At 40.2% G+C, this 27,960-nt stretch overlaps 1 protein-coding gene, 1 long non-coding RNA gene and 1 pseudogene across 8 annotated transcripts; 2 read left to right on the top strand and 1 right to left on the bottom strand.

Moving 5' to 3' along the window:
• Positions 225 to 933, top strand: Gm2981 (predicted gene 2981; annotated as a pseudogene).
• Positions 1,975 to 24,674, bottom strand: Arpp19 (cAMP-regulated phosphoprotein 19). 7 transcript variants are annotated; one of them, NR_152135.1, is made up of 5 exons: positions 24,569 to 24,674; positions 24,327 to 24,381; positions 9,933 to 10,055; positions 5,372 to 5,653; positions 1,975 to 5,123 (listed from the first exon to the last, which is right to left on the bottom strand). NR_152135.1 is itself a non-coding variant. In NM_001142655.1 (4 exons), the coding sequence occupies exons 1-4, from the start codon at positions 24,655 to 24,657 to the stop codon at positions 5,483 to 5,485; spliced, it is 438 nt and encodes a 145-aa protein (NP_001136127.1). In that variant the 5' UTR covers positions 24,658 to 24,674; the 3' UTR covers positions 1,975 to 5,482. The 7 variants fall into 7 exon arrangements, 6 of the variants coding, with proteins under 6 accessions (NP_001136127.1, NP_001344810.1, NP_067523.1 ...); NM_001142655.1 differs by having other exon boundaries at positions 1,975 to 5,653; NM_001357879.1 differs by lacking the exon at positions 1,975 to 5,123 and having other exon boundaries at positions 24,565 to 24,674.
• On the top strand, positions 11,218 to 25,044 carry Gm51714. The gene is made up of 2 exons (XR_003948357.1): positions 11,218 to 23,721; positions 23,821 to 25,044. It is a non-coding gene; the product is annotated as a predicted gene, 51714 (long non-coding RNA).
• The last annotated feature ends 2,916 nt before the right edge of the window (positions 25,045 to 27,960 follow it).

Raw genomic sequence — 27,960 nt, 5'->3', positions numbered from 1 at the left:
ATGTCCCAGAAGGAAAAAGCCAGTTCTCCACACTGTCTTAAAAACCCTTCCAATTGACCTCCTCTTACTCTCCGTATTTTTCTATGCTCATTCCCAGTCAAGTGGTTGCTTGGCCCACCTCTTGGTCTATGATTGACTTTATTCAGTCTCCTTTACAGTAAACAGAAAGGTTATGTGAGACTCGCAATTTAAAAATCAGTGTTGCTGGATACGGAGTCACTCAACTACCCAGGATCCTGAAGGCGGCACCAAGGAAAAGCGATTAGCAGCTCAGTTTATACCAAAATTCTTTAAGCATTTTCCAGAGCTGGCTGATTCTGCTATCAATGCACAGTTAGACCTCTGTGAGGATGAAGATGTGTCAATACGACGTCAAGCAATTAAAGAGCTGCCTCAGTTTGCCACAGGAGAAAACCTTCCTAGAGTAGCAGATATACTGACCCAGCTTCTGCAGACAGATGACTCTGCAGAATTTAACCTGGTGAACAATGCTCTGCTAAGTATATTTAAGATGGATGCAAAAGGAACGTTAGGTGGCTTGTTTAGCCAGATTCTTCAAGGAGAAGACATTGTTAGAGAACGAGCAATTAAATTCCTGTCCACAAAACTCAAGACGCTCCCAGATGAGGTGTTGACTAAGGAAGTGGAGGAACTCATACTCACTGAGTCCAAGAAGGTCCTAGAAGACGTGACTGGTGAAGAGTTTGTTTTGTTCATGAAGATACTGTCTGGGTTGAAAAGCTTACAGACAGTGAGTGGACGACAGCAGCTGGTGGAGCTGGTGGCGGAACAGGCTGACCTGGAGCAGGCCTTCAGCCCCTCAGACCCCGACTGTGTGGACAGACTACTGCAGTGCACGCGGCAGGCTGTGCCTCTCTTCTCCAAAAATGTGCATTCTACAAGATTTGTGACGTATTTCTGTGAGCAAGTACTTGAGCCCAAGACTGAAGAAAAGCCTGGGCAACATAAGATCCCTGTCAAAGAAAACCACTGAGGATTCTACTGTAATGGATGGGGAAGGGGGTCAGGGTAGGATGGCAAGGGGCAGAAATAGTTGGTAGCTAGAGTAGTGATATCAAGCATTCTGGCTCATGCCTATAATCCCAACATTCAGAAGGCTGAATATATATATATATATCTGAATGCAACCTGGTCTAGAGTAATTCTTAAACCAGCCTGGGCTAGAGAGCCTGCTTCAAACAATAAAAAAGAATTAGAGGTTTCTACTTCCTGTGTGTCTCAAAAATAAGGTTATTTTTGTGGGAGTTGGCCATCACTTCTTCCTAAAGGGAATAATGAGGATAACTTCAGGGATCTTGAAAGCCTGGTGGACCCATGCTGCTATTTTGTGAGTATCAGTGTAGAGGACCAAACTTAAGAAAAAAACTGCGTACTTGCTGTTTTAACCAACCACCTTTACACAGGCTTGCCTTCCTTTGTGAGAATGAAGCTTCCTTCACTCAAAATACACTTTTTCCTTCTTCCCACCCGCTTCCACAGCAACTGGTTTCTAATACCACCTGAGAACTCCTGTTCTACCACTCTCTGTTCTACATTGAAGAGCTCATTCCTATAGACTTCCTAGAACTTTGCTGAGATGGCCTTATGAAGCTGTGGATCTTTCTGTCCAGGGATAACCTTGAACTGACCCTCCTTCCTGCCTCCTGATGAAGTTACAGGCATGTACACCCACACTCATAAAGTAATAGGAACTGAACCCAAGGTTTTGTGCATCTTAGACAAGCATTCTACCAACTAAGGCATACCCTCAGCCCTGTAGACTCACTGAAACTTTGTTTCATCCATCTTTCTGTATTCAGTATTAACTGTACTGGAACATTTATACACAAGATGAAACAACAGGGTCTCATTAACACATTTAAATTAAAAAAAATCCAAGATTATAAATCATTTCTTCATGGTGGCTTAAGAAAACATACTGGGAAACATTAACAAATAAGACAAAACTGCATATTAAAATCAATAAAAATTAGGTAGATCCATTTATTCGGGGTGTATTTTACAAGTGTAAGTTTGGACGAGCTATTTGACAAACTTTAGCATTAACTGCCAACTCTACAGACATCTTTAACAAGAAAAGGCATTTATGTTGGCCCTCTGCGTACAGGCAGTGTCCTATTGCATATCAAATGGTGGAGATGCATTGATAGATTTGAGGGCACGATACTAAAGGAGTTAGATCTCTACTTCTACTGCTATTTAGTTGATAAATACCATACAAACATACATTTATGCGTGTCACCACCACCAGTCATTTATAGGATGAAACTCAAGGTCTATCTCCTTTGAAGGTTGGAACTAGTAAGAGTTCACTTAGCTATACAGGAGACACCACAAGTTGTGATCCCAATTTCTAAAAGTAGCAGTGACAAGTTGGAGAAAGAGTCTTGGGTTGCTGGCAGTTCATGCCAAATGAGATCAAGACGGTGCTTTAGAAAATGTAAGTGAAGTGCTTACAGTGGGCTTCAGGGGTGGACATGGTGAGGGAATTGGGTCACGATAAAAGTAATGAGTCTGAAGGTTGGGTGATCTGATGAAGCTCTCACAGACAGGGCCTTGGTAACCATCAGAATAGCTCTTCCCAGAGGCTACCTGCTTCTGACCATCAAACAATAAGTTTACAGAGTTTGGGTTGATAGTTCAGTTTTGATAAGACTGTGATATTCAGATCAAGAATACAAGTCTGACTTAGTAATGACTACCAATACATACTTAGAGGTATACTTTGGTTACATCAAGTAAAAAGAACAACTAATTCTAACTGTGGAAGTAACAAATAGAGGCCTTGTCATGACTGCCTTGAGTCATTTAAACAATCTTCAGACCAGCAGTACAAGATTCTCTAACAACCCGTAGAAATGCAAACATATTCCCACCAATCTATCCAAATGCTATTCCAACTAGACACAAGGTGCAACTGTTAGTCAGACGTAACCTTCAAGGTGATTCTTATATGAGCTACTGAACAAAACACATTTAGGTTTTAGCCAGTTTGCCTTTAGTATTTTCATCAACCTCAATTTACTCTAACATTGAAATTAGCCATTCCTCAGACACAGCTTTAACACAGAAATTAAGCTCATTTCATCAAAATCTTCACTATATCATGACCAAAGAGCCTGCAAAAGTATCTACAACTGAGCTTTGAAGTAGAACAAAAACCAGGAAAATGTAAAACCTCTCTCTCAAGCACCAATGGAAGCCATGTAGTGATACGTACAAATCCTTACAGGTCTTTCCTCGTGGAAAATCCTGAGATTTTAAGCACTGCTACTTTATAGAAGGCAGGTTGGTTTAGTGATGAAATTGACTTTTGAAAAGATAGTAATATTTGGGGCACTTAGTATTTCACAGATCCTCAAGTCTTGAGGTAGGTTAAACATCAGAGTCCTATTTTACAAAGCAAAAAAGTGTTGCTCACTTGGTAGACTGTTAGTCTGATGTTCAGGAAGAGCATGGTCACTCTTACCTCAGGTTCATCTACTGAACTCAATGGGGATGGGCTTGCAAATATCCACAGGGGGGAAAAAGCTATCTAGCAATCTTATGATGAATTGCACATATTATGGAATAATTCGTTTGCTCATTACAAATATATTTACATAGAATTGAGCTCTAAAATTGGCAATGTGGAGTGTAAATTATGTTGCTTTTCTGCCTCACATTGAGTGGAACAGGATCAATCACTAGTGTGGAACCACAGGAAAGCAGGTGCACAAATGTAGTCATGATACAAATGATGCCTGTATTCCATAGGGGAGGAGGCCTCACTCTAGCCCAAGATGAAGAGGAAAAACTGTATCAGCTCCGGCTGCTACTGTTCAATATGCCGTAGCCTGACATCCCGGGGAGAGCTCTAATAATAAATGTGTCCGAATAAAGTCTACTAATGTTTCCACTAATACATAAACCACAAGTAAATTGATATTTTATTAAAATGACATGTATAGGAGATACCTAAATATTCTAATATGAATGTCTTACCTACCACATAAATCACTGTAATTATTAGCCCTACTCACCTAGTTCCTCCTAATTATTTAACAGAATCTAGCTAATTCTGGATAAGTCTTTTCAACTCCTCACTTCATTATAAAGTTCCCTTAGGAATAAGAGTGTAGTTCTGTGGTACAGTGCTTGCTAAGCACATGTGAGACAGAGGTTTGATTCTCAGCATAACAAAAAACCCTCACAAAAATTCTTTTATTTAAGCAAGCTTAAAAAGTAAAGATAGACACATACGCTTTTATATAAATGAGATAAACCAATACGAGTCACAGAAGCCAAGTAAAGAGAAGGCAGGGGCTGAGAAGATAACAGAAGACAGAGGATGCAAGTGTTATACTTTAGTATCCCCAAAGCTGAATGTGGAAGTAAAAAGTTTCTACACTAAGAAAGTTTATATAAATTATATGAATTGTAATTTTTTTGTAAAAGTCAAAATGAAATGTTCTGCATAGAACAAAAGATATGCCTAAGCAACATATCATATTTGTACAAGGCCACTGAAAGTCATGAATATTAGTAATAAATGAAAAAGCTTAACTCTGTAGCAGGCTGAGTATATTTCAGTTTGGTATTCTAATATGCTCAAGATTGTAAACTATTCTTATACAAAAGCAGTAATGGCAGGCAGATTTGTGTAGGAATTTTTGTGCTTCTGGTTGGCACATTATCTACTTTCTAATACGGTGAAATTAATACAGACATTTGTAAAAGGTTGTGCAAAACTATTGTATTTACAAAAATGGCACAAAAGTGAATGCAATAGTCAGTGCACATGCACACCCATTCACATCTTCAACAAAGAAAGCTGTCTCCACACACTGCAGAATGAGGAAGAGCACTAGTTTCAGTGACAGCTGGTAAGCATTGGAGTCACACAAGTCACACCAGAACGGGCAAATATCGCCCAGGTAAGATGCTCTTGTTAAAGCTGGAACAGCAGGTTTAAGGCCGTCAAGTCCAAGCAGTTACTCAAATCTTTTGCAGCCATTTACTTGTGTTTGGATTATGTGACTTGTCTTCCAACTCGTGGTCTTAAACTTCTGTCTTACAAGATTCAAAAGGAAGATACAGAAGAAATCAATACAACAGAGGTCCTGTTAAATAAGAGTAACATACAAAGCTGTAATCATGAGAAAGTAAAGAAAGCCAGAGCATTAAAGCTGTAAAACTTGCTTGCTACTTGTTGGAGCCAGCCCTACACCAGCTAGGTAATGTGTACAATTATTGTCACGTCATTTACTTATGTTGCTGTTACATGTCCTTTGCATCAGTGCACTGTGAAACTAATCCAAACCTCTACACATGTATGCTCCCTTACAACAGTAGCACACACTACCACTACCTGCAAAGCTGTCAGTCTCCAACGACAGTGAGTGAAGGGAACACAAGTGGGTAAGTAACGTAGTCAGAGAAATAAAGGACAGTAGAGGACTCATGCAGTTCAGCTCTTTAATCAGCCAGCCAGCTTGCTAGCAACCAGGGACGGTTTCCGCTGAGGGAGGTCCTGTGGAGTGGGAATGTGGTCACCAGTGACCTCTGTCTTATCCGGGGCTGCAGCAGGAAGCTGCTTGTTCTTCATCTTTGCTTTTGCCATGTTGTAGTCCCCAGAATCAAAATACTTTTGCTGAAAACAAAAACAAAAAAAATCAAATTAGAGTCTAAAAGATCTTTGTTACTATTACACTGATTTTGGTTGAAAGGTGAAACCACAACCCTCTAACACTATGATAAAACTGTGGGGCTGGAGAGATAGCTGTGATTAAGAGCACTGGCTGCTCTTGCAAAGGACCTATGTTCAATTCCCAGCACCCACATGGCAGCTCACAACTGTCTGTAATTCCTGTTCCAGAGGATCCTACACCCTCCTACAGGCATACATACATGCAGGCAGAACACTAATGCACATTAAATAAATAAATAAATAAATAAATAAATAAATAAATAAATAAATAAATAAAGCAAGCCAGCCAGCCTGTGATGACAGTTTAAGAGTAACCTCAGGATAGTCTACAAGCAAAACCAAATGCATTTGCTTGAGTTCTGCCTTATATTCATCATGTTTAGCTGATTTTTATTGAATATCTACTGTATGTAAACTAATGTATCAAGAGCTAGCAAAAGATAAAAATGATCAAGTAAGTCAATTGTTATAACAACTTTTAAAACCAGATGCTGTGGTCATTAAAGTCTGAGTTTGGCAAAAGGAAATAATGCTGTGATGAAATGATAGCACAGATGAATAATGCACAGAAAAGATTTCTCAGACTTTGGTAAAATGAAGCAGCTGGGACTCAGCTTAGTGCCGTGGATGGTCTAGGGAGGGCTCACTGGCTGGCTCCCCCTAATTATTCTTTGATAAGCCAGATCTGGCCTACGGGTCTATGATTGGAAACTTTCAGATAGCACTGTATAAGCTTCATATGACGTAGTAACAATAAAATGTGGGCCAGGTACTTCTGAGGTTGCTGCAGTATCATTTCTGATTGATCTTTTAAAATGGGAATTTTGATGCCCCCAGAATCAAGAAGCTGCTTATATCTGAGTACATGTGGCACACCTGGAATCCCAGCACTCAGGAAATGGAGATATTCAGGACTGACACAAGACCCTCCCCGTCTTGTGCACTACTTCTTTTTTACTGGTTGACATCTGCACACAACAAAGCACCCTGACAAATTTCTTACTTGTGTTACTTAATGTATGTAGAAAGTAAGAAATTTAATAGTGCAAATTTAAAAAAGATTGATAATATGTGTGTGTGTGTGTGTGTGTGTGTATACACACACACACACACACATATAATAGACACATGATATACATTTTATATGTATGTATGTATGTATGTATTTATTTTACATCTCCTTATATAATGGGTATGTATGCCAGAGAGCATGTGTGGAGGTCAGAGGGCATCTTTCAGAAGTTGGTTTGCTCCTTCCACCTCTTGAGTCCCGGAGACTGGACTAAGGTTGTCAAGCTTGGAAGCAAGAACCTTTACCCTCTGTCATCTCGCAGGCCTAACCACTGTGGGATTTCCTCCAATTTAATAAACTCAGTTTCTAACTAGACGCTATTTTATACTAAGAAAACGTTAATCATAAAATGATCTCATTTAATTGCATACTGAGACTTTCTGAAGAGAAAAATGATTTACATTTTACTGTGGCTGGAGTTTAAACAGAACTCAGCAGAGCAGACCCTGACAGGCGGTGCGGGGAAGGAGACTGCTGTTTCTCAGGTTAGGATCCAACGGACACAGCCTAGCAGTGGTATTAGCTGTCTAAAAACTTCTAAACTTCATCAATTCATCAAAAAAAAAAAAATGTAAACGTGGCCATATACACTAATTCCTCCCTATACTGTTCACATTTGGAGTCTCTGTACGCAGCAGGCATACAATGCAAGTCTAAGGCCAGCTGGGCTGCACAGTGAGCCCCAGGCAGTAGGGGCTATAGTGAGATCCTTTCTTAGCAAAACACCCTAAAACCTAAGACATACTTTAGAGCACGTAGAAGGCCATCTTACAAAAGCCTCTTCACATATATTTATTTATTCATTTATTTGAGACAATGTCAAGCTAGCTTCAAACTCTAACTTGCTATGGAGCAGGGGTGGGTGACTGAATTCCTGAACCTCCTGTGTTTTCATCCCGAGTGCTGGCATTACATAAGCGCCCCACCCGACTTCCCATTAACTGAGCAGCATTGATTTTATATATGTGGTCACCTAACATGACAAACTTTAAAGTCATGTTTATTAGAACTGGGTCCTCAGTCTTGGTACTTGACAAACCACAAATACAGAAATTCACAGGCTAGACTGTTAAAATCCTTTTTGACTCTGATGGGCTATAAACTCACCATGAGTATGGTCTTATTGTTAAAAGTCCAGTGAGAATATTATAACATTAATTTTATAATATCAATGGGTACAATACAGAAAATGACCTAATGTAGTAATTGAATATGATCCAATCCTCTCAAACAATGCAAAAACTATGTTTCTTAGCTTGTTAACTATTATGACAAAGGAAAATTGAAACCTAGAACCTGGTGATTCAGACTTCAAAAAAATTCTAGAACAACAATAAAAGCTTAATCACTGATAGTTTGGGAAATTACAGATTCGTTCAAATATTGACACTGCAACTTTTATATAATTATTTGATTCAAATGTCATTTTCTTCATTTCCAATTATTTTCATGTATGATACCAACTTTAAGATATATTAATTCTGCTGTGAAGAAACCTTCTCCTAAATACTAATAATAATCAGTCAAGTGAGACATGAATCTGATGCTCAGGATCAAACATGATTATGTCATAGCTGAAAATATGCCTAAAGGTACAGTTGCATAAGGAGACAGTCTATGCACATTCTACACTAAACCTAGACTCCTGATGAACGGAGTTCTCACCTTCATGTCTCTTGCTTACATGGTATTTACTAATTATGTTTTTAGAGAACCACATAGTCTACTTGTGGAATAACTTATTAACTATTTCTTTGATGCTGAACATTGATGTGGCTTCTAATTATAGTAAAAGCTTTAAGAGAAAAAAAGCTTTAAATTTGAAGATTTTTCCCCCTCATACTGAATTATAGTTCACATTAATTTATAAGAAATTAGTCAAATAATGAAAATACTTCCATGAATCTCATATATAATCTTCCATGAACCTTTCAAAAATAAAGAGTAATTTTAATGTTTACAAAAAAAAAGTAATACATTAGTTACACACAATTTCATGCTTACCAGTAGGAATTACTCTAAATATTTTCCCACTGTGGTTGAATTTAGTATGATGAAATTTAAATTTTACTGATTACTACCTTGGATGTAAACACTTTCTGTCCTAACAGTTGTAGTTCTTGTAAAATTTCTTTATTTAGAGCTATGCTAATGTTTTTAAGTTTTGGAATAATTTCCATACAATTAATACTCTGAATCTGTTTCAGAGTACAGAATTTCTGCATTTTTCTATATTTAATATTATTTTCTTTATTATTTGAAAGATATAAGCCTTTCATTTTTTTAATGTTTAAACTAAACCACATTATTTGTTGATACTTTTAAAAATCACTGTTTTGGAGTACATATGTAACTATAGTGCACACCCACAGACTTGTTTCTTATATAAATAGCAGATACTAATACATTTAAGGTACTTAGCATCTTATATAGTATGTAGTTATCTTTCACATATACTCCATCATTTCTCTGATCCTGATATGAGAAAGAATTCAAATATGCTTTAATTCTAAATTTCTAATTTTTTCAAGCAGAAGGAGAGGAAATTTAAAAAACAAGTAGCACTAATATTCCCATGCTAAGAAATAATGACTTCTACCTCAAAAAGGCAGACAAGACTCTGGGAAAAATGCTTTCAGTAATTTGAACTACTAAAATTATTAAAGGAACTATGAAGCAAATGAAATGATTTTACAAGAGATCATTTCATCCAAATACAAAGGACCGTAAGCCTCTGAATGTTGTATTAGACTTGCTTTCAAACAGGCAAGCTTTAATAAGGATGGTGGGGTAAATATCCGTTTCTGGACAGTGTTTCTTTTTGAAAAGAAGAGGGAAAGGGGCCACATAGAAAATACAGGGTGGGTTTGAGTTATACCTACATTTACGTTTTTACAAAGATGACAAAGTAAGAATTCTTTGACATTATCACCCATACTATGGTACATACTTGAAATACTTTACAGTTTAATTTAAAACATTGTAATCGCTTCTTTTCATACATATTCATTTCATACATGAACCATGTGAAATATTGACAGAGATACATGCACCTGGAAATACAGGAATAAAGACACAGACATTCAACTCAGCTTGTCAGCACACTGAGCTCACAGGGAAAACATGTGAAGATAGCACTCAGCAACTTACCCCTTTCTGCAATCTTTTCCTTAAAAAATCAGACCCTCCAGGCTTTTGTCCCAAGTGAGGATACCTTGCCTTTAACTTTGCTTCTTCAGCTTTCTCTGGACTAGTTACTTTATCTTCCATTTCCTGAAATAATTTCAAGTAAATTATTTCTGTTACAACTGAATTTTGAAAATAATTCACCTTTTAATATCTAGTCTCTGGCTTTCTTGTTGAACTCCAAGCAATACAGCCTTTAAGAAATCAAGCCCAGGAACCTTTCAAACGCCTCTATCTTTTTTCTCGAATGTCCCATGTGATAGCTCTATTATAGCTGTGATGCATGTATAACACCCCACACACTGGATAAAAATACCGAGATAGCTCAGCTCTCAAGTCTTGCTTGCAGTTACTTTCCAGTCATGTATAATACATTCAAAATTAGTCACCTTCTATGGAACTCTTCAGCTCTTTGTCTATATTTAGAGAATTTTCCTAATACTATCAAAAATCTAAAAGTTCGTTGTGATTTCCTTATTTAAAATCACGTATGATTTTAAACTCCTTAGACTCTTTACTAGACATTAACAACAGCCCAAATACTAGCATATTTTCCCTAAGTAAATCAATTTAGAAGACCTTGATATCGATAATGGTATTTTTTTTTCATCAATCCTCACATCTGGCTGTGTGTGAGAGTTCATCCCTGTAATTACAGCACCCAGGAATCTGAGGCAGGAAGACTATAGCAAGTTCAAGGCTGGCCTCAAGTGAGAAAGTTCCTGTTTCTACCAACAAAAGGGGAAATTCTGTTCATGTCAAAAAAACAAAAAACAAAAAAACCCCACATACTTTTAGGTTTTGGAGGCTGTTTTTTGGAAAGGTCGTCATTAAATGTACCCCCTCCACCCCAGTGCAACTTGGGGGCCCATGTACGCTAGTTAATGTTCTATCACTCGTTTATGCCGCTGGTCTTCTTACTATCTTGAAAATATTTTCTCAAACACCTATCTTGTTTGAGTATATATTCTTCAAAATGCTATTTTACAGGAAAGAATTTATCATATCATAACAAGAACAATGGATCAATAAAATCACAGGTCTCCTTTGACGGGAGGATGGCCAGCTGGCCAGGATACTTTTAGCTATTAGACTCATTTCTCTGAACTGGCAAAATCACACTTTGGCACATTTTGAGTCTCTGAGGTTATTTATGAAGTAAAATAGCAGAAATGTTAAATCTATAAATATCAAACCAACTGTTCTTATATAGCAAGTAAATAATTCATCTAGAAGATTTTTGCCCTGTCTTTTTTGTACTTTCCTCAAAATTTTATATATATATGTATGTGTGTGTGTATATATATTTTTTATTCACTTTATGTATTATCAACACTTGACCCTCAACAACTCCCTTATACCCCACTTTATGTCTTAAGAGGATTTTGTAGGAAAAAGTGCTAATGGCAGATACCTTCTGTTGTCAAATCCCTTTCCATATTCCTAACCTATTCTGCTTCCGTATTTTCCCTTTCTAGGCTGCAGCTTCATCTTCTAATCTCTTACTGTGGCGATTCACACCTGTACTCCATACAAAATTTACCTGTGTATTCAGCACAATAAGACTTTAAATAATGATTTTCCAGCCCTTACATTCAAGAATGGTATGTCCAGAAGTTTAAGTGTGAGGTGCACAATATATATCCTGGATATTGTTCACTGTGTGAACATGTCAATATGCTGCTATCATTCTCACAGTTAAAAGCTAAGCCTTCACAAGTCCACCACCTCAGCTGGCACTCAGCTGATAGTCATATGCTCAAGTCTACACAGAAAAATAACTGCACTATCATTCTTAAAGAAGATTTTTTGGTTTTGTTGTTGTTTGTCTTTGAGACACGGTTTCACTATGTAGCTTTGGCTGACCTGGAACTCACTATGAAGACCTGGCCTTGAACTCACAGAAATTCATCTGCCTCCTGAATTCTGGGGAAGTTCTTTAAGGAGTTTTTCAAAATGTATTTTTATACATGATTTCTGTCCTAAGATTGGAACCTAACCAAGCAGAATATGAAGATATACTTATGTAAAGCCGGAGACACCAATGCAAAAATAAGGTGTGCTAGAATCTTAGCGACATCTAGTGGCAGGTTCAGCCTTCACAACACAGATCTACTGCCACCCACTGGCATTCTCAGAGCTGCAGTGTCAAAGCAAATCTGGATTAAAGACCCTACTTGTAGGTTTCCCTTTCTAGTTTGCCCATTTTAGATAATGCTTATTGAAAAGGTGTCACCATCAACTGTTGGCCTTTAGTCCCAGCACTTTCAAACCTTTTGGCCAGAACCAGATTTTCTTGGGCCAGAACGATTATGCAGCAGCAGGTGAAGGAGCTTGCGACATAAATATGACAAGCTGAGTTTCATCTCTGACACTAATGGTAGATGGTGAGAACTGAGTCTCCTGACCTTCTCAAGTATGCTGGAGCACACATGCACCCATTCATGCTCACACAAGAGAAAAATGAGGCCAGGCTGATCTACAGAGTGATTCCAGGAGCCACGTGTACAGAGAAGCACTTTCTCATGAGAAAACCAAACACATTTATGATATCTACTTGAACCTGAGAGCTCGAGAGTTTGAGACTAATCAAGGAGGGGGTAGTGAGAGGAGAGAGGTAAGACGGAGAGTGAAGGATGGGGGAAGAAAAAAGGGACTCCAATTCTTCAACTTTCTTGTCAATATACAACATAATTAATAAGTCCTCCTGCCAGTACAATCTTAGATGTTTTCAAACTTTGGTCTGTATCCAACAAGTGAAAAGAAAGTTAGGAAAAGACTGGCCTAAGCTACACTTTAAAATGTAGTTAAGCACTATCAAGACTTCCACAATACATCTCATGAACTATACAAAAACATTCTTAACCTAGTGCAGATGCAGGACCTTACATTAAGAAAGTCCGAATTGCTGGACATTCACTAACATTCTACCACAGCTATAGATTTGCTTATAAAGACACACTCATGGGGTGGGGGCACTGTGGTGCTGGCATTCAGCCACTCTTGCTCTTCCCTACGTACTTCCTCAAACAGTATAAACAGAAGGCTAAAACTACATTTCCCAAACCGCATTACTATTAGGTAGCCAATGATAGCCACAGCAGATGAACAAGTGTGGAAGAAAAGAAGCATTCTTCTCTTGATCACACTGTTACAGAGCAGTAGGCCCTTGTGAGTTCCTACAGTGGGGTATCCACAGACAATCAGGGCTCCTGTAGAAGCCACATGGCAGTTGGATAGAAGATGGCAGGCTCCAAACAGGACTCATTCCTAAGTCAGAGACATTCTTCAATCCCTGTCTCTAAAAACATTTCTTTTTTTTCCCCTTCTGTTCTTCCAACTCTTTCAAGAATTTGTAACCTAGCACCTCAAAACATTTCCTTTCTGTTTGAAACATGTAGCTTTTGTTTTTGTCTTCCTCATATAATGCTTAACAAAAATCAAGTGAAATAATTTATACTTGTGGTTATGCTAAAACATGTTAGAGGACACAGAATTGCTAAGGATACAGGTTCTTACACATTAAAGATATTCCCGAACATTTATTGTAGCTAAGGATGAAAACAAACTGTGAAGAAGGGGTGGGGGGAAGGCTTGAGATAAAGAGAAGGAAATATAAAGCAAACAAACAAAAAATAGGATACATATTCATAAATTAAATATTACACCCCGGATGTCTTTTGCAAAGGGGTAAAAACAAGGCCTGGGATGTAGCCAGTGTCAGAGAGCACACAATTTTATCATTTGAGAGGGAGAGAGGGCAGGCAACAATAAAGGGCTGGGGTGTAGCTTAGTATGGAGCACTGCCAAGAAAGGGCAGGGCAACAGGTTCAATTCCAAGTGCTGCAAAAACAAAATCAGACAAAAAGAAAAATACATAATAGAATAGTATTTTTTAAATGTACATGTTTGTAATTTGGAACAGCCATGATGGCTTATTCTGACTGTCAAACTTGACAGTCACAGACTCTCTAGGCACATCTATAAGATAGCTTGTGGATGGATTAACTAGGAGGCAAGATCTACCCTAGATGTTGTCAATATCATTTCATAGGCTGGGGTCCTAGACTGTGTGTTTTAAAAAGGGAAGTAGACTAAAGAGATTGCTCAGTGGTCTAAGCGAAACTGTGCAGTTGTGAAGACTGGAATTTGGATCCTGACACCCAAGTAATAAGGCAGGTGCTGCACGAGCACTTGTCACTCCAGTTCCAGGGGCTGTGTGTGATGCCCTCCTCTGGCCTTCACATGTACACTTAACACACAGCACACACACATGCACTTACACTAAATATTGGGGATAAGGAAAAGGAGGAAGGGTGAACACCAAAGTTCATCTCTGCTTCCTGGCTCTAAGTGCATTGGTTCATGTGGACTGCATCTTCAACCTCAGAGCAAAGATAAACCCTTGCTCTAAGTTACTTTCTTCTGCTACTGAGTCAGAGCCATGAGAAAAGAAATTAATACAGAAGTCATCATATTCAATTAACAGTTTGATAAAGATGCATAATAAAGTTTTCTTTCTTTCTTTCTTTCTTTCTTTCTTTCTTTCTTTCTTTTTTTTTTTCCAGACAGTCATTTTGTGTAGCCCTGGCTGTCCTGAAACTCCATCTATAGACCAGGCTGGCCTTAAATTCACAGAGATAAGCCTGCCTCTGCCTTCCAAGTGCTTTAAAGGCATGTGCCACCACCAACCAGGATATAAGGAGATTTTAAAGGGGACTAACTAAACAAAAATAAAGCATAAAACTTCCAAATTGGTAGTTTAATAGTAGAGAAAGAAAATCAACAGGGGACATTAATGAAACAATAATGGGACTAGATAGATACAACATGCATGCTCGCATATACAATAACAAAGGGACAGAATACAAACATAATGCAATAAAAAAAAAAGCAAAGGTGAGATAGAAGAAAAAAAAATCCTAAAGTGTTAATGATCACAAGATGGCCTGTCCATTTACATCTGTGTCTGGAAGCTAGGAGAGATAAGTCATGCTTGTAATCCCAGTGTTCAAGAGACAGAGCCAAAAGGATTGCTGAAAGTTCACAAGCTTGGTTAGTGGAACATGTTCCAGGACAACCTGCTCAAAAGGCCAAAATAAGCAAATAAATCAACAGATATAAAGTCATAGCTGGATTTAAAAAAAAAAAAAAACTACTACTTACTGAGTAAAATTTAAAAGTAAGTGACATAGGCAGAAAATAACCCAGGGGAGATAACATACTAGGTAAGACCTAACCAAATAAAAGAGCTAGTGCAACTGTTATCAATAATGAGAAACATAGATCCTAGACAAAAGTATAATTAGAAATACAGAAGCAAGCCAGGTAGGTGGAAGTGGCACAGGCCTTTATCATAGCAGAGAAGCAAGTGGATTTCTGAGTTGGAGGCCAGCCTGGTCTACAGAAGAAGAGTTCCAGAACAGCTAGAGCTACACAAAGAAACTGTCTCAAAAAGACAAACAAAACAAAAGGAAATACAGAGGCCTTGCTCTCTGTAGTTCCCATGGTGGGCATGGGATAGCAATTGCTATTTACTAGTCTCCAATAATGATAAGGCACAAGCCTGTGCCCTATATAACCTGCACACAGATGCCTGATCCTTGCAGGTAGGTCCTAGAACTACAATAGGGTTTGAAGAAAATCACTACTATTTTGTCCTTGAAGAAAACCTAACCAGCATTAGAAGCCCACTCAGGAATAGGGCTGTTTACATAGAATCTGCACTAACCTAAGGAGTGAAAGCCTGGGCTTTGGAATCTCCACCTTGGAGATGATTGGCATGTCAGCAAGGTTTCAGTGATAATTTCTGCTAATTCAACTATGAGCAGTGTCAGGGACAGAGAAGGTGGTTACTGTGGACTCTGCTGCTACAAAGAATAATTTCTGTCTGAATTTAGGCAGATCCTAGAAACTCTGGTCTCTCCCATATTAATCCATGTGAGCAGCTAACAACCTGTTAGGCAAGAAGAAAAGAGGCTGAAACCAGCACATTTATGTACCAGGTAGACATCATTACTTGGGTGTGGTTGCAGATACATCTAGTTCTGGTCTCGGAGCCAGAGATGACTTGAGAGGGTGAGCCTGGGTAAGCTTACTGAGACCTTCCCCAAAGCAGAGAGCATTTTACCTTACAAGTAACTGAAGTACTTGATTTCATATCTAGATCTAGATAGAGATAGATAGATCCAAGTAACTGTTTTTACATTTATTTATGTATGTGAGTGTGGAGGCATGTGCATGTCACAATAACGTGTGGTAGTCAGAGGATATAACCTGTAGGAGTCTGTTCTCTTTCCACCATGTGGGATCTGGAGATCAAACTCAAGTTGTCAGGCTTGGAGGCAAGAACCTTAACACTCCAAGCCATCTCACCAGTCCCAGATAAGATATTTTAGAGTGAATGAGTGAGTGAGAGAGAGAGAAAGAGAGAGAGAGAGTGTGTGTTAATTGTGTGTGTGAGTCAGCGGGTGAGTTCTGGGCCAGCCTGAGCAGTGATACTCTGCCTCAAAACGAAAGGAACTCTCACAAAGACTGTGTATGTTGTATATGTCTACAGACTTAACTTAGTGGTAGACCAGTAGCATGGCAAGCAGGAAGACCTGAGTTTAATCCACAGCAGCAGGCGGGGAAGGACAATAAGCAAAGAAACTAGTTGAAAGGAACTAAAAAGGAGAAATTAGTGAAGACAAAGTAGTAGAGCAACAAAACAAAGGGAAGAGCCAAGCAGTCCAGGCAAGATTGCAAGTTTGAGGACAGCTTAGGCATCCTAGCACTTTCTAGGCCAGCCAGGGCTACAAAATTAGACCACGTTAAAAGCTGAGCATTCAGGGACCCCAGCAGAAGAGCTAGAGAAAGGACTGAAGGAGCTGAAGGGGCTTGCAATCTCATAGGAAGAACAACAATATCAACCAACCTGACCACCCACAGCTCCCAGGGACTAAACCACCAACCACAGAGTATAAACAGAGGGACCCATGGCTCCAGCTGCGTATGTAGCAGAGGATGGCCTTATCTGTCATCAATGGGAGGGGAGGCCCTTGGTCCTGTGGAGGCTTAATACCTCAGTGTAAGGAGACACTACAGTGGTGAGGTGGGAATGGGGGTTGGTGGGTAGGGAAGCACCCCCATAGAAGCAAAGGAGAGAGGGGAGGGGATAGGAGGGTTTGCAGGAAGGGGGACAACATTTGAAACATAAATAAATAAAATAACCAATTTTTAAAAAGCTGGGCATCTATCTTTAATCCCAGCATGTATGAGGTAGAGGTGAGACCATCAGAGTTCAAGGCCAGGATTTGATATGTAAGACCAGGTCTTTAAAAACAACAGTAAAAGAAACTGGCAGACTTTTTTTTAATCCCACCACTTAGGAGGCAGAGGCTGGTGGATCTTTGCGTTTAAGGTCAGCCCAGTCTACAGGTGGAGTTCCAGGATAGCCAGGGTTACACAGAGAAACCCTGTCTCAAAAAAGAAAACAAACAATAACCAACCAATCCTTCACCCAAAAGTAAGGGGCCACTTTTCACCAAACCTAATGACCTGAGTTTGATCTCTGGATCCCACAAGTTTTTCTCTATTCTGCACATTTACACTGTGTGAACACACACACTCACAATCACTCTCTCTCCCTCACTAATAAAATAAAAGTAAAAAAGCTTAAAAAAGGGGCTGGTGAGATGGCTCAGTGGGTAAGAGCACCCGACTGCTCTTCCGAAGGTCTGGAGTTCAAATCCCAGCAACCACATGGTGGCTCACAACCATCTGTAATGAGATCTGACTCCCTCTTCTGGAGTGTCTGAAGACAGCTACAGTGTACTTACATATAATAATAAATAAATAAATCTTAAAAAAAAAAAAAAGCTTAAAAAAGAATGTCAAATTCTAGAAGAAAAAGTTTTAAAACTTCAAATCTGATTTTAAAATTTTATTATTTAAAAACTCTTAACAGGTTTCTATATTTTACCATGTATGATGAAATAAAGTATACTTATGTAACTAAGTGGATAATGATGAAAGGGCATCAACTGTCTTCCTATAGTCGATACATAAAACAGAACCTAATTTTTATCAATTGTAATCATGAGCTAAGATTAACACATGTAAGTCCCCTATCTCTGGGGCTGTTTGTTTAAAAAGAATAATAAAATAATTTAAAAAAATGATTAACACATGTATTTTTGTGAGTTTTATAATTAGAATATATTAGAAACCCTTTGTTATTAGGGTATTAGATATATACACATAGAAACATTTAAGGGCTGGAGTTTAGTAGCAAAGCAAAATCTAAAATTCCTAAAGTTCTGGATTCAGTTGATCAGCACCAACAATAGCAAAAGACGTTTGAAAAATTATTAGATGTGGGAATTGTGGCTCAGTGGTACAGTGCTTGCTCCACATGTGCATGGTAGGCCCTAGGTTCAATCTCTAGTCCTGGGGAGGAAAGCTAAACGATTATTTTATATTCTAGTAAGCTAAAAACAATTTTATAAAAAACATCATCATTTTCAGCCTGTGGCTAACTTACATAGCATGAGCACTCAAATAAGTTCTCTGCCTGCTGGGCACTATGCTCACTATAAATAAGTAGAATTAACAACGGCTAACAGACCTTTGAAAATATTGTTAGGAAGGTTCAACTACTGTTACCAATTTTAGAAAATCACTTTTGTCCTGTAAATTCTTACTATTTGGCATGCAATGACGGTAACTAAAAGTCTCCAGAATAAACACAACGTCCTTCAACTGTTTCCATAAAATCAAAAATCTCTATAAAGGTAGGTTTATCATCAGCCTCAGAATATTTGGTGCAGGAGAGCTAACAGGTGCGGGAAATAAGTCATAAAGTACAACCCTTACACAACAAACAGGAGCAAATCTAACAAGCTGGCAGGGCTGGAGATGTAACTCAGTGGCAGAGCACCACCCACCATGCACTAGGCCCTGGGTTTCAACCCTAGTACAGATGGGGTATGACTGAAGGAAGCCATATTCAGGAGGTAGGTGCAGTAGGATAATACTCACAGTCCAAACTCATCCTGGACTACACATTGAATTTAAGGCCAGGCTGGGATAAGAGACCTTGCTGAGCAAATCAAAGAAAGAGAAATCTGTCTGGATAGAAATAGAGAACACTATTTAGCCTACCAGAAAGTATAACAAAGTAGCTCCAGAAAATACTATGATTAACTACAATTTTTAAAACTCTGGGGAAAAAATTTATACCTACTGTTAAATATTGTTATATAGAAACAGTTGTGGGACTGGAGAGATGGCTGGGTGTTTAAAAGCAATGGCTGGTCCAGAGGTCCTGGATTCAACTCCCAGCACCCACATGGTGGCTCACAGCTGTCTGTAACAGGGGATCTGATGCACTCTTCTGGCCTTCCAGGGCACCACGAGTACACATGTTCACAGATATATATGTAAACAAAAAACCATACACATTAAAACAAAAACAAACAACCACTAAGAGATAAGTATCAGAGGTAAGATTTAAAAAGCCTCTCATGAGGGAGAGAACACCAATTTCCCCCCATGGTTTAATGAGCTTATGATGTCTGAAACTGGAGCAGCCATATTACATTAAGAAGTGAGGTGCTAAGAATGGTGGAGCAGCAACAAAGGACATAAATACTGGAAAACTTAGAGCCATTCTCCCAACCCTCGGCTAGCTTTCATTTGTGCTTTTTTTGCCAAGAGAGAAAAGTTACTAACTTCTATTTTGTTTAAACTACTAATTTTATTATTCTGATACATGCAAACAAACATAATTCTGATTACAGAAAAAAGCATGTAGGATTTAGACACACAAAGACTCGGACAAGCAGGTTTTGTCTGAGGATGAAGGAAGCATCAAGAAGAGATTAGAACAATGTGAGCAAGAAGATGACTTATGGGAGATAGAGCAAGAGAAGGTGATGAAAGAAGGTTGAACACCAAGCTGGTGAGCTTGGACTTCATCCTGTGACAGACAATTGGGTCAGACAAAGTTACTCTCAGACAGGACTGTCCAAGGTCACCCAGCACCATCCACTTCTAGGCAGCCTTTGAGAGAACTTGTATCCAGAATGGAACTAGAGGTTTTACACTGAAACATATTTTCCAGTTCCCTTCCTCTTCACAATTCACCAAGCTTGGCTTCTTTTAACTTTTAAAATTATATTATATATATTATACATACATGGCATATATATAAATTAAGATTTTGTTTATTTTATTTATATGAGTACACTGTAGCTGTCTTCAGATATACCTGAAGAGGGCATCGGATCCAATTACAGTTGGTTGTGAGCCACCTTGTGGTTACTCAGCCCTTAAAGGCTTTGCTCACAACCAAAAATGTATACATATTTTTGAGACAGGGTCTCTATATATAGCCCTTGCTGCTTCAAAAATCACAATGTAGACCAGGGTGGCCTCAAACTCAGAGATCCACCTGCCTCTGCCTCCAGAACACTGAGATTCAAGGTGTGTGCCACCACATCCTGCCCATATCTTTAAAAAAAAAATTATTATTTTTAAGTTTGTATGTTTTGTCTATACGAATGTCTGTATACTACTTATGTGCCCATAGAGGTCAGAAGAGGACACTGGATCCTCTGAACCTGCAGTTACAGATGGCTATAAGCCACCAAGTGGGTGCTGGGAATCAAACCAGTTGCTCTGAAAGAGCAGCCAGTGTTCTTTAACTGAGCCATCACTCCAGCCTGGCCCAGTGTTCTTTTAACACAATTATTTCAGTTGAGAGCTCTACTTCAGCTAGTCTTTCCTCAGACATGTCACTTAGTTTAATTAAAATAATCTCTAGAAAACTTGCTAATGGCATCTTAGAAAACAAACAAAAACCAAACAACCTAAGCTGCAGCACACATATATACATCACAAATTTAGTTTTGTTCATATTTTTAAAGTGGGTCAAAGTTAAGGTTTGGGGGCTCACTGTATTATACTGAGTTAAGTAGCTCAGGTTGGTCCTGAACTCATAGAGCTTCTGCCTCCTGACTGCTGGGATTATTAGGTAAACTACTATAGCTAGCTAGAGGTAATTTTAAAATGTTAAGTTAACTTCGGTTCTAAATAGTTAAATGACCTCATAGCTTATATTAAAGGAGAACTTGTCATCACCTGTCCTATGGGATAGTTAACTTTTAACCTGCTAGCATTTCTCAATATATTAGATATTTAGTTTCAGTACAATACCAGCTACAATGAACAGTTTATAGACTGACTTTGTTTAGTTTCTGTTTAAGACTGGTACAAACTAAAGAGAGATATCTGTGTACTTTTATGCTCACACATATTTACCTATTATCCTAATTAAAAATAGGGGGCTGTCTGATTTCCTTCTCTTTTTAACCTTTGCTTTTTAATTTTATTTCCACCAGTCTGTGAATTTCTTCTCTTAATGTGAGCGTACACCATTCAGAAGGGGAGAATCATTAACCTTGTCTTATTTCATGCAGGGTCCAAGTATCTTAAACTTTTAGAAACAACAAACTAACCCACTATAAAACCTTAAAAGTATTTTTAGCTGAATACTTAAGCTTTAATTGAAGGTCAACTGGGTACAGAGACAATAATCAACTTTTCAGGTCATGTAACTGCTCTTCCAAACAGAAGAAACAGGTGATCTGGCTCACGGGAACACAGAAGTGACTTTGCACATTTTCCTCCTGTTTAAGGATAGTGTCCATGCCACAGGCATTTACAATGTACAGCCAATCTTCATTTCAAAAAGGGACATTACATTTCCCACACCCTCTTGCTGGTATTAATGACAGTAGCTAGACAACAAGTCCTAAAAATGCTCGAGGAGAGAAACAAAGCATAGAGAGAAAAGATTAAAAGTTATCCCTGATATTAGGTATTGTATTAGGATATTTTGAAAAATTATTTTATGTACACTCTTGGTTTTGCCTGCATCATGTCTGGGTGAGGGTGCTGGATCCTGGAGTTACAGTTGTGAGCTGCTGCCATGTGGGTGCTGGGTACTGAACCTGGGTCCTCTGAAGAGCAGGCAGTACTTTTAACCACTGGACCATCTCTATAGCCCTATATTAGGCTATTTTAATCAAAAGTACTTATACTCTAGAAATCAGTATTTCAAACCTTAGCAACATATTAACAAGCATTACCCAAAATTATTTTAGTTGGGTGTAGTGGCAGCGCCACTGTAATCCTTGAACTTGGGGGCTTAAAGCCAGAGCACTTCAAGTTAAAGGCCAGCCAGGACTACAGAGTGAGCCTCTTCCTAAAAAAATAATTAAACAGGGGCCAGCAAGATGACTCAGTGGGTACAGACTCTAGCCACCAATTCTTACAATCCAAGTTCAATCCGGAACTCTCATGGTGGAAGGAGAAAACAGACCCCCCACAGGCTGTTTTCTGATCTCTATACAGATACCCCCAACACACAACAAATTTTTTAGAAAGAAAATTATCCACCACACTACTAGGTAGCAAATTCAAACTGAGCTTCATTTCAGCGTACTTAGGAAAAGACAGACAGACATGGCCTTTGAGTTCCTAAATCCAAAGCAGTTATAAACATACCAAAAACTTTGCAATATGAACAGGTAATATTTAAGATTATTGCTAAAAAAACCTGTAACCTTTAAACTATATGCATTGGGCTGGGGGGGGGGGGGCTTCAAAAAAATCTATTGCTCAGCTGGGCCTCGTGGCACAGGCACAGGCTTGTAACCTGAGTCACCTGGTGTCTGCGCCTAGAGGATCCCAAATTCAAAGCCTGGCTGGACTACAAAGTGAGTTCAAGTTGCCTGGGCAACTTAGTGAAATCATTTCAAAGCTGAAATCAGGAAGGTGAGGGCCAGCATGGTTATAGATCAATAGTTTCAGGGCTATCCTCTCTAGGTAACCGAGCTACACCAGCCCCAGTCTCAAAAAGACAAAAGAGGGGCTGGGCATAGTCAGTCAGAAAGTGTTTGCTTGCACACACATAATTCTCCCTCTCATGCTGTTTCACAAAAATGGGGGGAGCGGGAACCCCAGGAATAGAGCTCAGTGTCCCAGAGGTCCTACTACAGAAGGAAGGAAGGAAGGAAAGGAAGGAAGGAAGGAAGGAAGGAAGGGAGGAAGGAGGGAGAGAGGAAGGGAGGGAAGAAAGGATAAATCCTTCGTTTTGCAAAGTATAATATGACACAACATTATAACTGCCTACTGTTTTTATTATCCTTGTTTTCCTTCTTTTCGCCAGTTAACTTACAATTACTATCAGAAGAGAACTATGACAATGGAAGAAATAATAAAGGGTAAGTTGACATGATTAGAATATATGGAATGAGCAAAACCCACTAATCTACAGTGCAACATTAGTATAAGGATTACGTTTAAACATTAGACCAAATTCCATATACAGTAAAGCAGTTTGGTATTAATTATCAATCAATTAATAAATTTTGAGACAGGATTTCATTATGTACTTCCAGCTGGCCTGGGACTCACAAAATTCCTCTAGCTTCTGCCTGAGTACTGGGATTAAAGGCCCAATTTGGGATTTTTTGTTTGTTTTTAAAGAAAAATTGTTGGGAACTCATGACTTTTCTCCTTTGTTAGCTAACTGACTCCATGTACCCTGGAAGTCAAAGCATCATAATAATTACGACGGAATGGGCAGGCACTACATAAGCATACAGGCCTCAAACTCGTAGGTGTGCTGCTAGCACATTTCCCTTCAACAGAGACATACAAATGAGCTGACAAATATATCCCCATGATTCGAGAAATATCTAAGGTAGTGAAATTTCCTAAAGCTCCAATTCTCGATTTTTAGTCAAGTGCCACATGCAAAGCCCATCAGCTAGCTTTTTTTTTTTTTTTTTTTTTTGAGCAGAAGTTGTGCTGGGTTTTTCGTTTGGGCCTCACAGCCGTCGCGGGACGTAGGTACTATTACCGGGACTTTACCGATAAGAAGACTGAAGCCCAAAGGGTTCAGGAAAGAGATCACGAGGCCACACAACTCACAACCCTAATAACCGAGCCCTGCATCGCTGCCTGAATGGAGACACCACCTTAAAGAGTTCCCTGCAAGCTCACAAGTGGCCCGAGCGCTTCCGGAGGGACAACGTCCTGAGCAAATCAAAGCCCACTACAGAACCTGGGTCCCTAACATGGGCCGGAGTCCTAGCTGCCTGGTACACTTGGGTGCTACACCGAGGCTCGGGAGCGGATCGGTTCCTTTCCACTCGCCAGGGCCCTCCCCGGTTGCGGGAGGAGCCGTCGGCGGAGGGCTCCAGGCCGCCCTCGCTCCCGCGGGCCCGCCAGCCAAGGTTCCCGCCACACCAGGTCCCGCGGATCCCGCGGGTCTCGAGGGTTCCCCGGGTCCTCCGGCACACTCACCTTTTGCTCCTCCGCAGACGCTGCCTCGGGGACTTCCGCGGACATGGTGCTCCTTCTGCAGAAGAGACGCCGGGAGAAGACAGATTACCGGGAGGCAAGACCGCCCGCCACCTTCTGCCTGCCCCGCTGCCCGCCGGGCCGGCGGCTACCGCCGCCTTGTGACGACACGGGCCCCGGGCTCCCGCCCGCCGTAGCTCCCGCAGCCCAGGCCCGCCAGGCTCCCGCGCCGCGCCCTTACCTACCTATCCCCGCGCCTCCGGCCCTGCGACGCCCGAGCACTTCCTCTTTCCCTCAAAGGTTGCGGCTCGCGCCTCACCTCACTTCCGTCCATGGGCGCACAGTGCTTCCTGGGAATTGTAGTTGGTCTGTGGCGCTGTGTTCCCCCTCCCCTCCACTTCCCCCGCCTTTCCAGACAACCCTGACCTCCTATTTAGTCCTCTGCTTGCTTGGCAGTACCTCTGCTTCAGTTTAACCCCATCCATCTTTACTTCCTCTGTTCTCTAACCTTGCCTCAGCGCCACCTTTTCTTCTTAGATCAACCTCTTCAAGCTACCACTGCTCCGGAGAGTTCTACAACAAGCACAGCACCATTACACAGGAATTGTGATTACTTTAGTAATGTCACCATTCCTCTTCATGTTAGCCACAGCAGGGAAGAAGTCAATATTTTACTCCCAGACCTTGATATTTCCCATGCAATAAATCACTGATAAATCAATTCAGCTTCCATTCCTTGCTCTCCCACGGCAGTCAGCTCAAAACATTGATTTTCAAAGCAATGATTTTCTTAACTGTCAAGTCCGTAGCTTCATATTTATTCGTCATTCTACTAAGCATCTTATAGCTGCTGGCACATTTGGTTCCAAGGAAATGTCCCTTAGAAATCTGGGGCTAAGGCAGACTTATATAGTTAACTAGTAAGAATCAGAAGGCAATGCAAGCAGTTCTGGAAGACAGGAGAACAATCAAAACCTCAGAGTCATTGGATATGGAATGTGGAAGACATCAAAATCAAAGCTGAGCCCTCTGGCATAGGACTGTAATCCCAGCTGTCTGGGAGGCTGAAGCGGAAGTGTGGCAAGTTTATGTATGCTTAGGTTATAGAGTAAATCAAAGGCCACCCTGGGGGATTTAGTGAGGCCCTGGCACAGTGGTAGAGAGTTTGCTTAGCACGGGCAAGTCCCTGCATTCAATCTCTCTCTCTCTCTCTCTCTCTCTCTCTCTCTCTCTCTCTCTCTCTCTCTCTCACACACACACACACAGAGAGAGAGAGAGAGAGAGAGAGAGAGAGCTTGGAAGTTGGCTCAGTAGCAGATGGATGGGTTGCCTGGAATGACTGTCCCTGCGTTTGACTCCAAGCAGCAGATTAAACAAGTATAGTGGTGCAATGCTTGAAGTCCTAGGACTGGGGAGGTAGAGGCAGAAGGATCAAGAAGTTCAAAGTTATCCTCAGCTTGAGTTTGAGGCTAGCCTGGGCTATGTGAGGCCCCGTGTCAAAAGTAAACTAAAACAAGACAACAACAATAACAATTACAAAGGCCAAGCAAACCCAAAACCCCAGCATGTGCAGAATTTCAGACAGGAAGTCTTGACTGATACTTCAGTTTGAAAAACAAAACGATTAAGAGTTCTTGTTGGAGAAGGAAGGAAAGGGTTAACCAGCCAAGTAACAATTTAAGATAAAAGGGTTTAAGAGGCTAACTCTTGGACAAAGATATCCCTTGAGAATGGCTCAGTTTGTCCCCAAATCAACTGTAGTTCCAGGACTTTGCAACCTGTAATCCCGGAACTTTCCAAGTGGAGAGAGGGAGAGAGGAACTTCAGTTCAAGGCCAGTTTCAGCTAGGTATGAATTCAAGCCCAGCCTAAACTACATGAAGGCGAGTCGCCAAAACCAAAACTCAACAACAACAGCAGCAGCATATTTGTTACCATTCTATACTGACAAATTAACCTTCTGTGCTTCCCTACAACTCTGCTGTATGGGGGTGGGGAGAGAGGGAATCAAAGTATTTTTTTTTCTAGCTGTTCTAGAACTCACAGAAATCTGCCTGCCTGCATGTGTCACTGTTCCTGGCTCTTTTGTTCCAGACAGGGTCTCACTCTGGCCTCAGTCACAGCAAACCTCCTGCTTTAGCCTCTCAGTGTTTTTCACTTGAGTAGACCTGTATAGAGAAGGAGACTGTACTAGTCAGGCTAGTGGACACAGCTAACTAATATTTTTATTAATAAAATACTATACATTATATGAATATGAGTAAATTTGGGGTTAAAATGTAACAAGGGACACAGGAGAAATGTATGTGTAAAGAAATCTGTTCCTGGGCTGGAGAGATGGCTCAGCAGCTAAGAACATTGACTGCTCTTCCAAAGGTCCTTGAGTTCAATTCTCAGCAACCACATGATAACTCACCACCATCTGTAATGGGATCCGATGCCCTCTTCTGGTGTGTCTGTAGACAGCAACAATGTACTCACATCAAATAAATAAATCTTTTTAAAAAAGAAATCTGTTCCTAAAATGAATAAAAATATCTATATAAAAATGATAAACTGATAACCACTGTTCCAAAAATTGACTTCTAAGCATCATTGAACCCTAATGATACAGCAATTCTGTAACTCTATTGTCTGCTGTACAAATAAATGTATTAACAATAAAAATTCGCCGGGCAGTGGTGGTGCACGCCTATAATCCCAGCACTTGGGAGGCAGAGGCAGGTGGATTTCTGAGTTCGAGGTCAGCCTGGTCTACAAAGTGAGTTCCAGGACAGCCAGGGCTACACAGAGAAACCCTGTTTTGAAAAACCAAAAGAAACAAACAAAAAAAACCAATAAAAATTCTCTGCAAGTTTTAGCTGCAGAGAGAGAGAGAGAGAGAGAGAGAGAGAGAGAGCAGGCAGACAGAGAAGAAAGGGAAACAAAGACAGAAAATCAATATATATTTACTCCTAAAATAGATAACAACATTCCTGTCAGGGCAAATCTGAATTTTGGGGAGACAGGCTGAGCAAATGGAAAATTCCTCAGGGGCAAAGTCCTGTTTTGTGGAACTATCTGATAAGCCATTCTTCCTCCAGTAACACTGCCAACAAGAGCCATAAAGCCTGCCTCTGGTCCCAGTGCAATGCTCACCCACATGAGGAGAAAAGAAGGTGTTAAGTGTGGTGGTGCACATCTGTAATCACAACACGAGAGAAGCAGAGCAGGAGGATCAAGAAGTCAAGGCCATCCTGAGCAACAGAGCAAGTTTGAGCTAGCTTGGGTTTCCTGAGTCCCACCTCTAAACAAAGAAACATTCTCTGTCCCTGTGTTACCCTACAGCAGTGTTCCAACCTAAGAAAAGAGGAAATAGAAGCCAGGAAATATGGACATGGAGATTTTGCCCTGTGCCCAAGATACCAGAACTGGGAGCGAGAAGGGCCGGCGTTTGGAGGCAGGCCATTTTCACTCCCAGTGGTATATTCTGTAGGAAGCTGGAACTGAACAAAGCAGCTTTAGACAGACCTCAGTTCCCAGAGGCTGTTAGAACACTATTCAGCACCACCATAACTCGTGTACTTTAATCTTTAAGACTGCACGCACTGAGCTGCAGTGCTCCATTGCCCAAAATGCTCTCCTCTGATCCCTAGATA

Source organism: Mus musculus, chromosome 9 (genome assembly GCF_000001635.26).
Source record: "Mus musculus strain C57BL/6J chromosome 9, GRCm38.p6 C57BL/6J".
Classification (NCBI taxonomy): Eukaryota; Metazoa; Chordata; class Mammalia; order Rodentia; family Muridae; genus Mus; species Mus musculus.
This window is presented reverse-complemented; position numbering and strand designations above follow the sequence as displayed.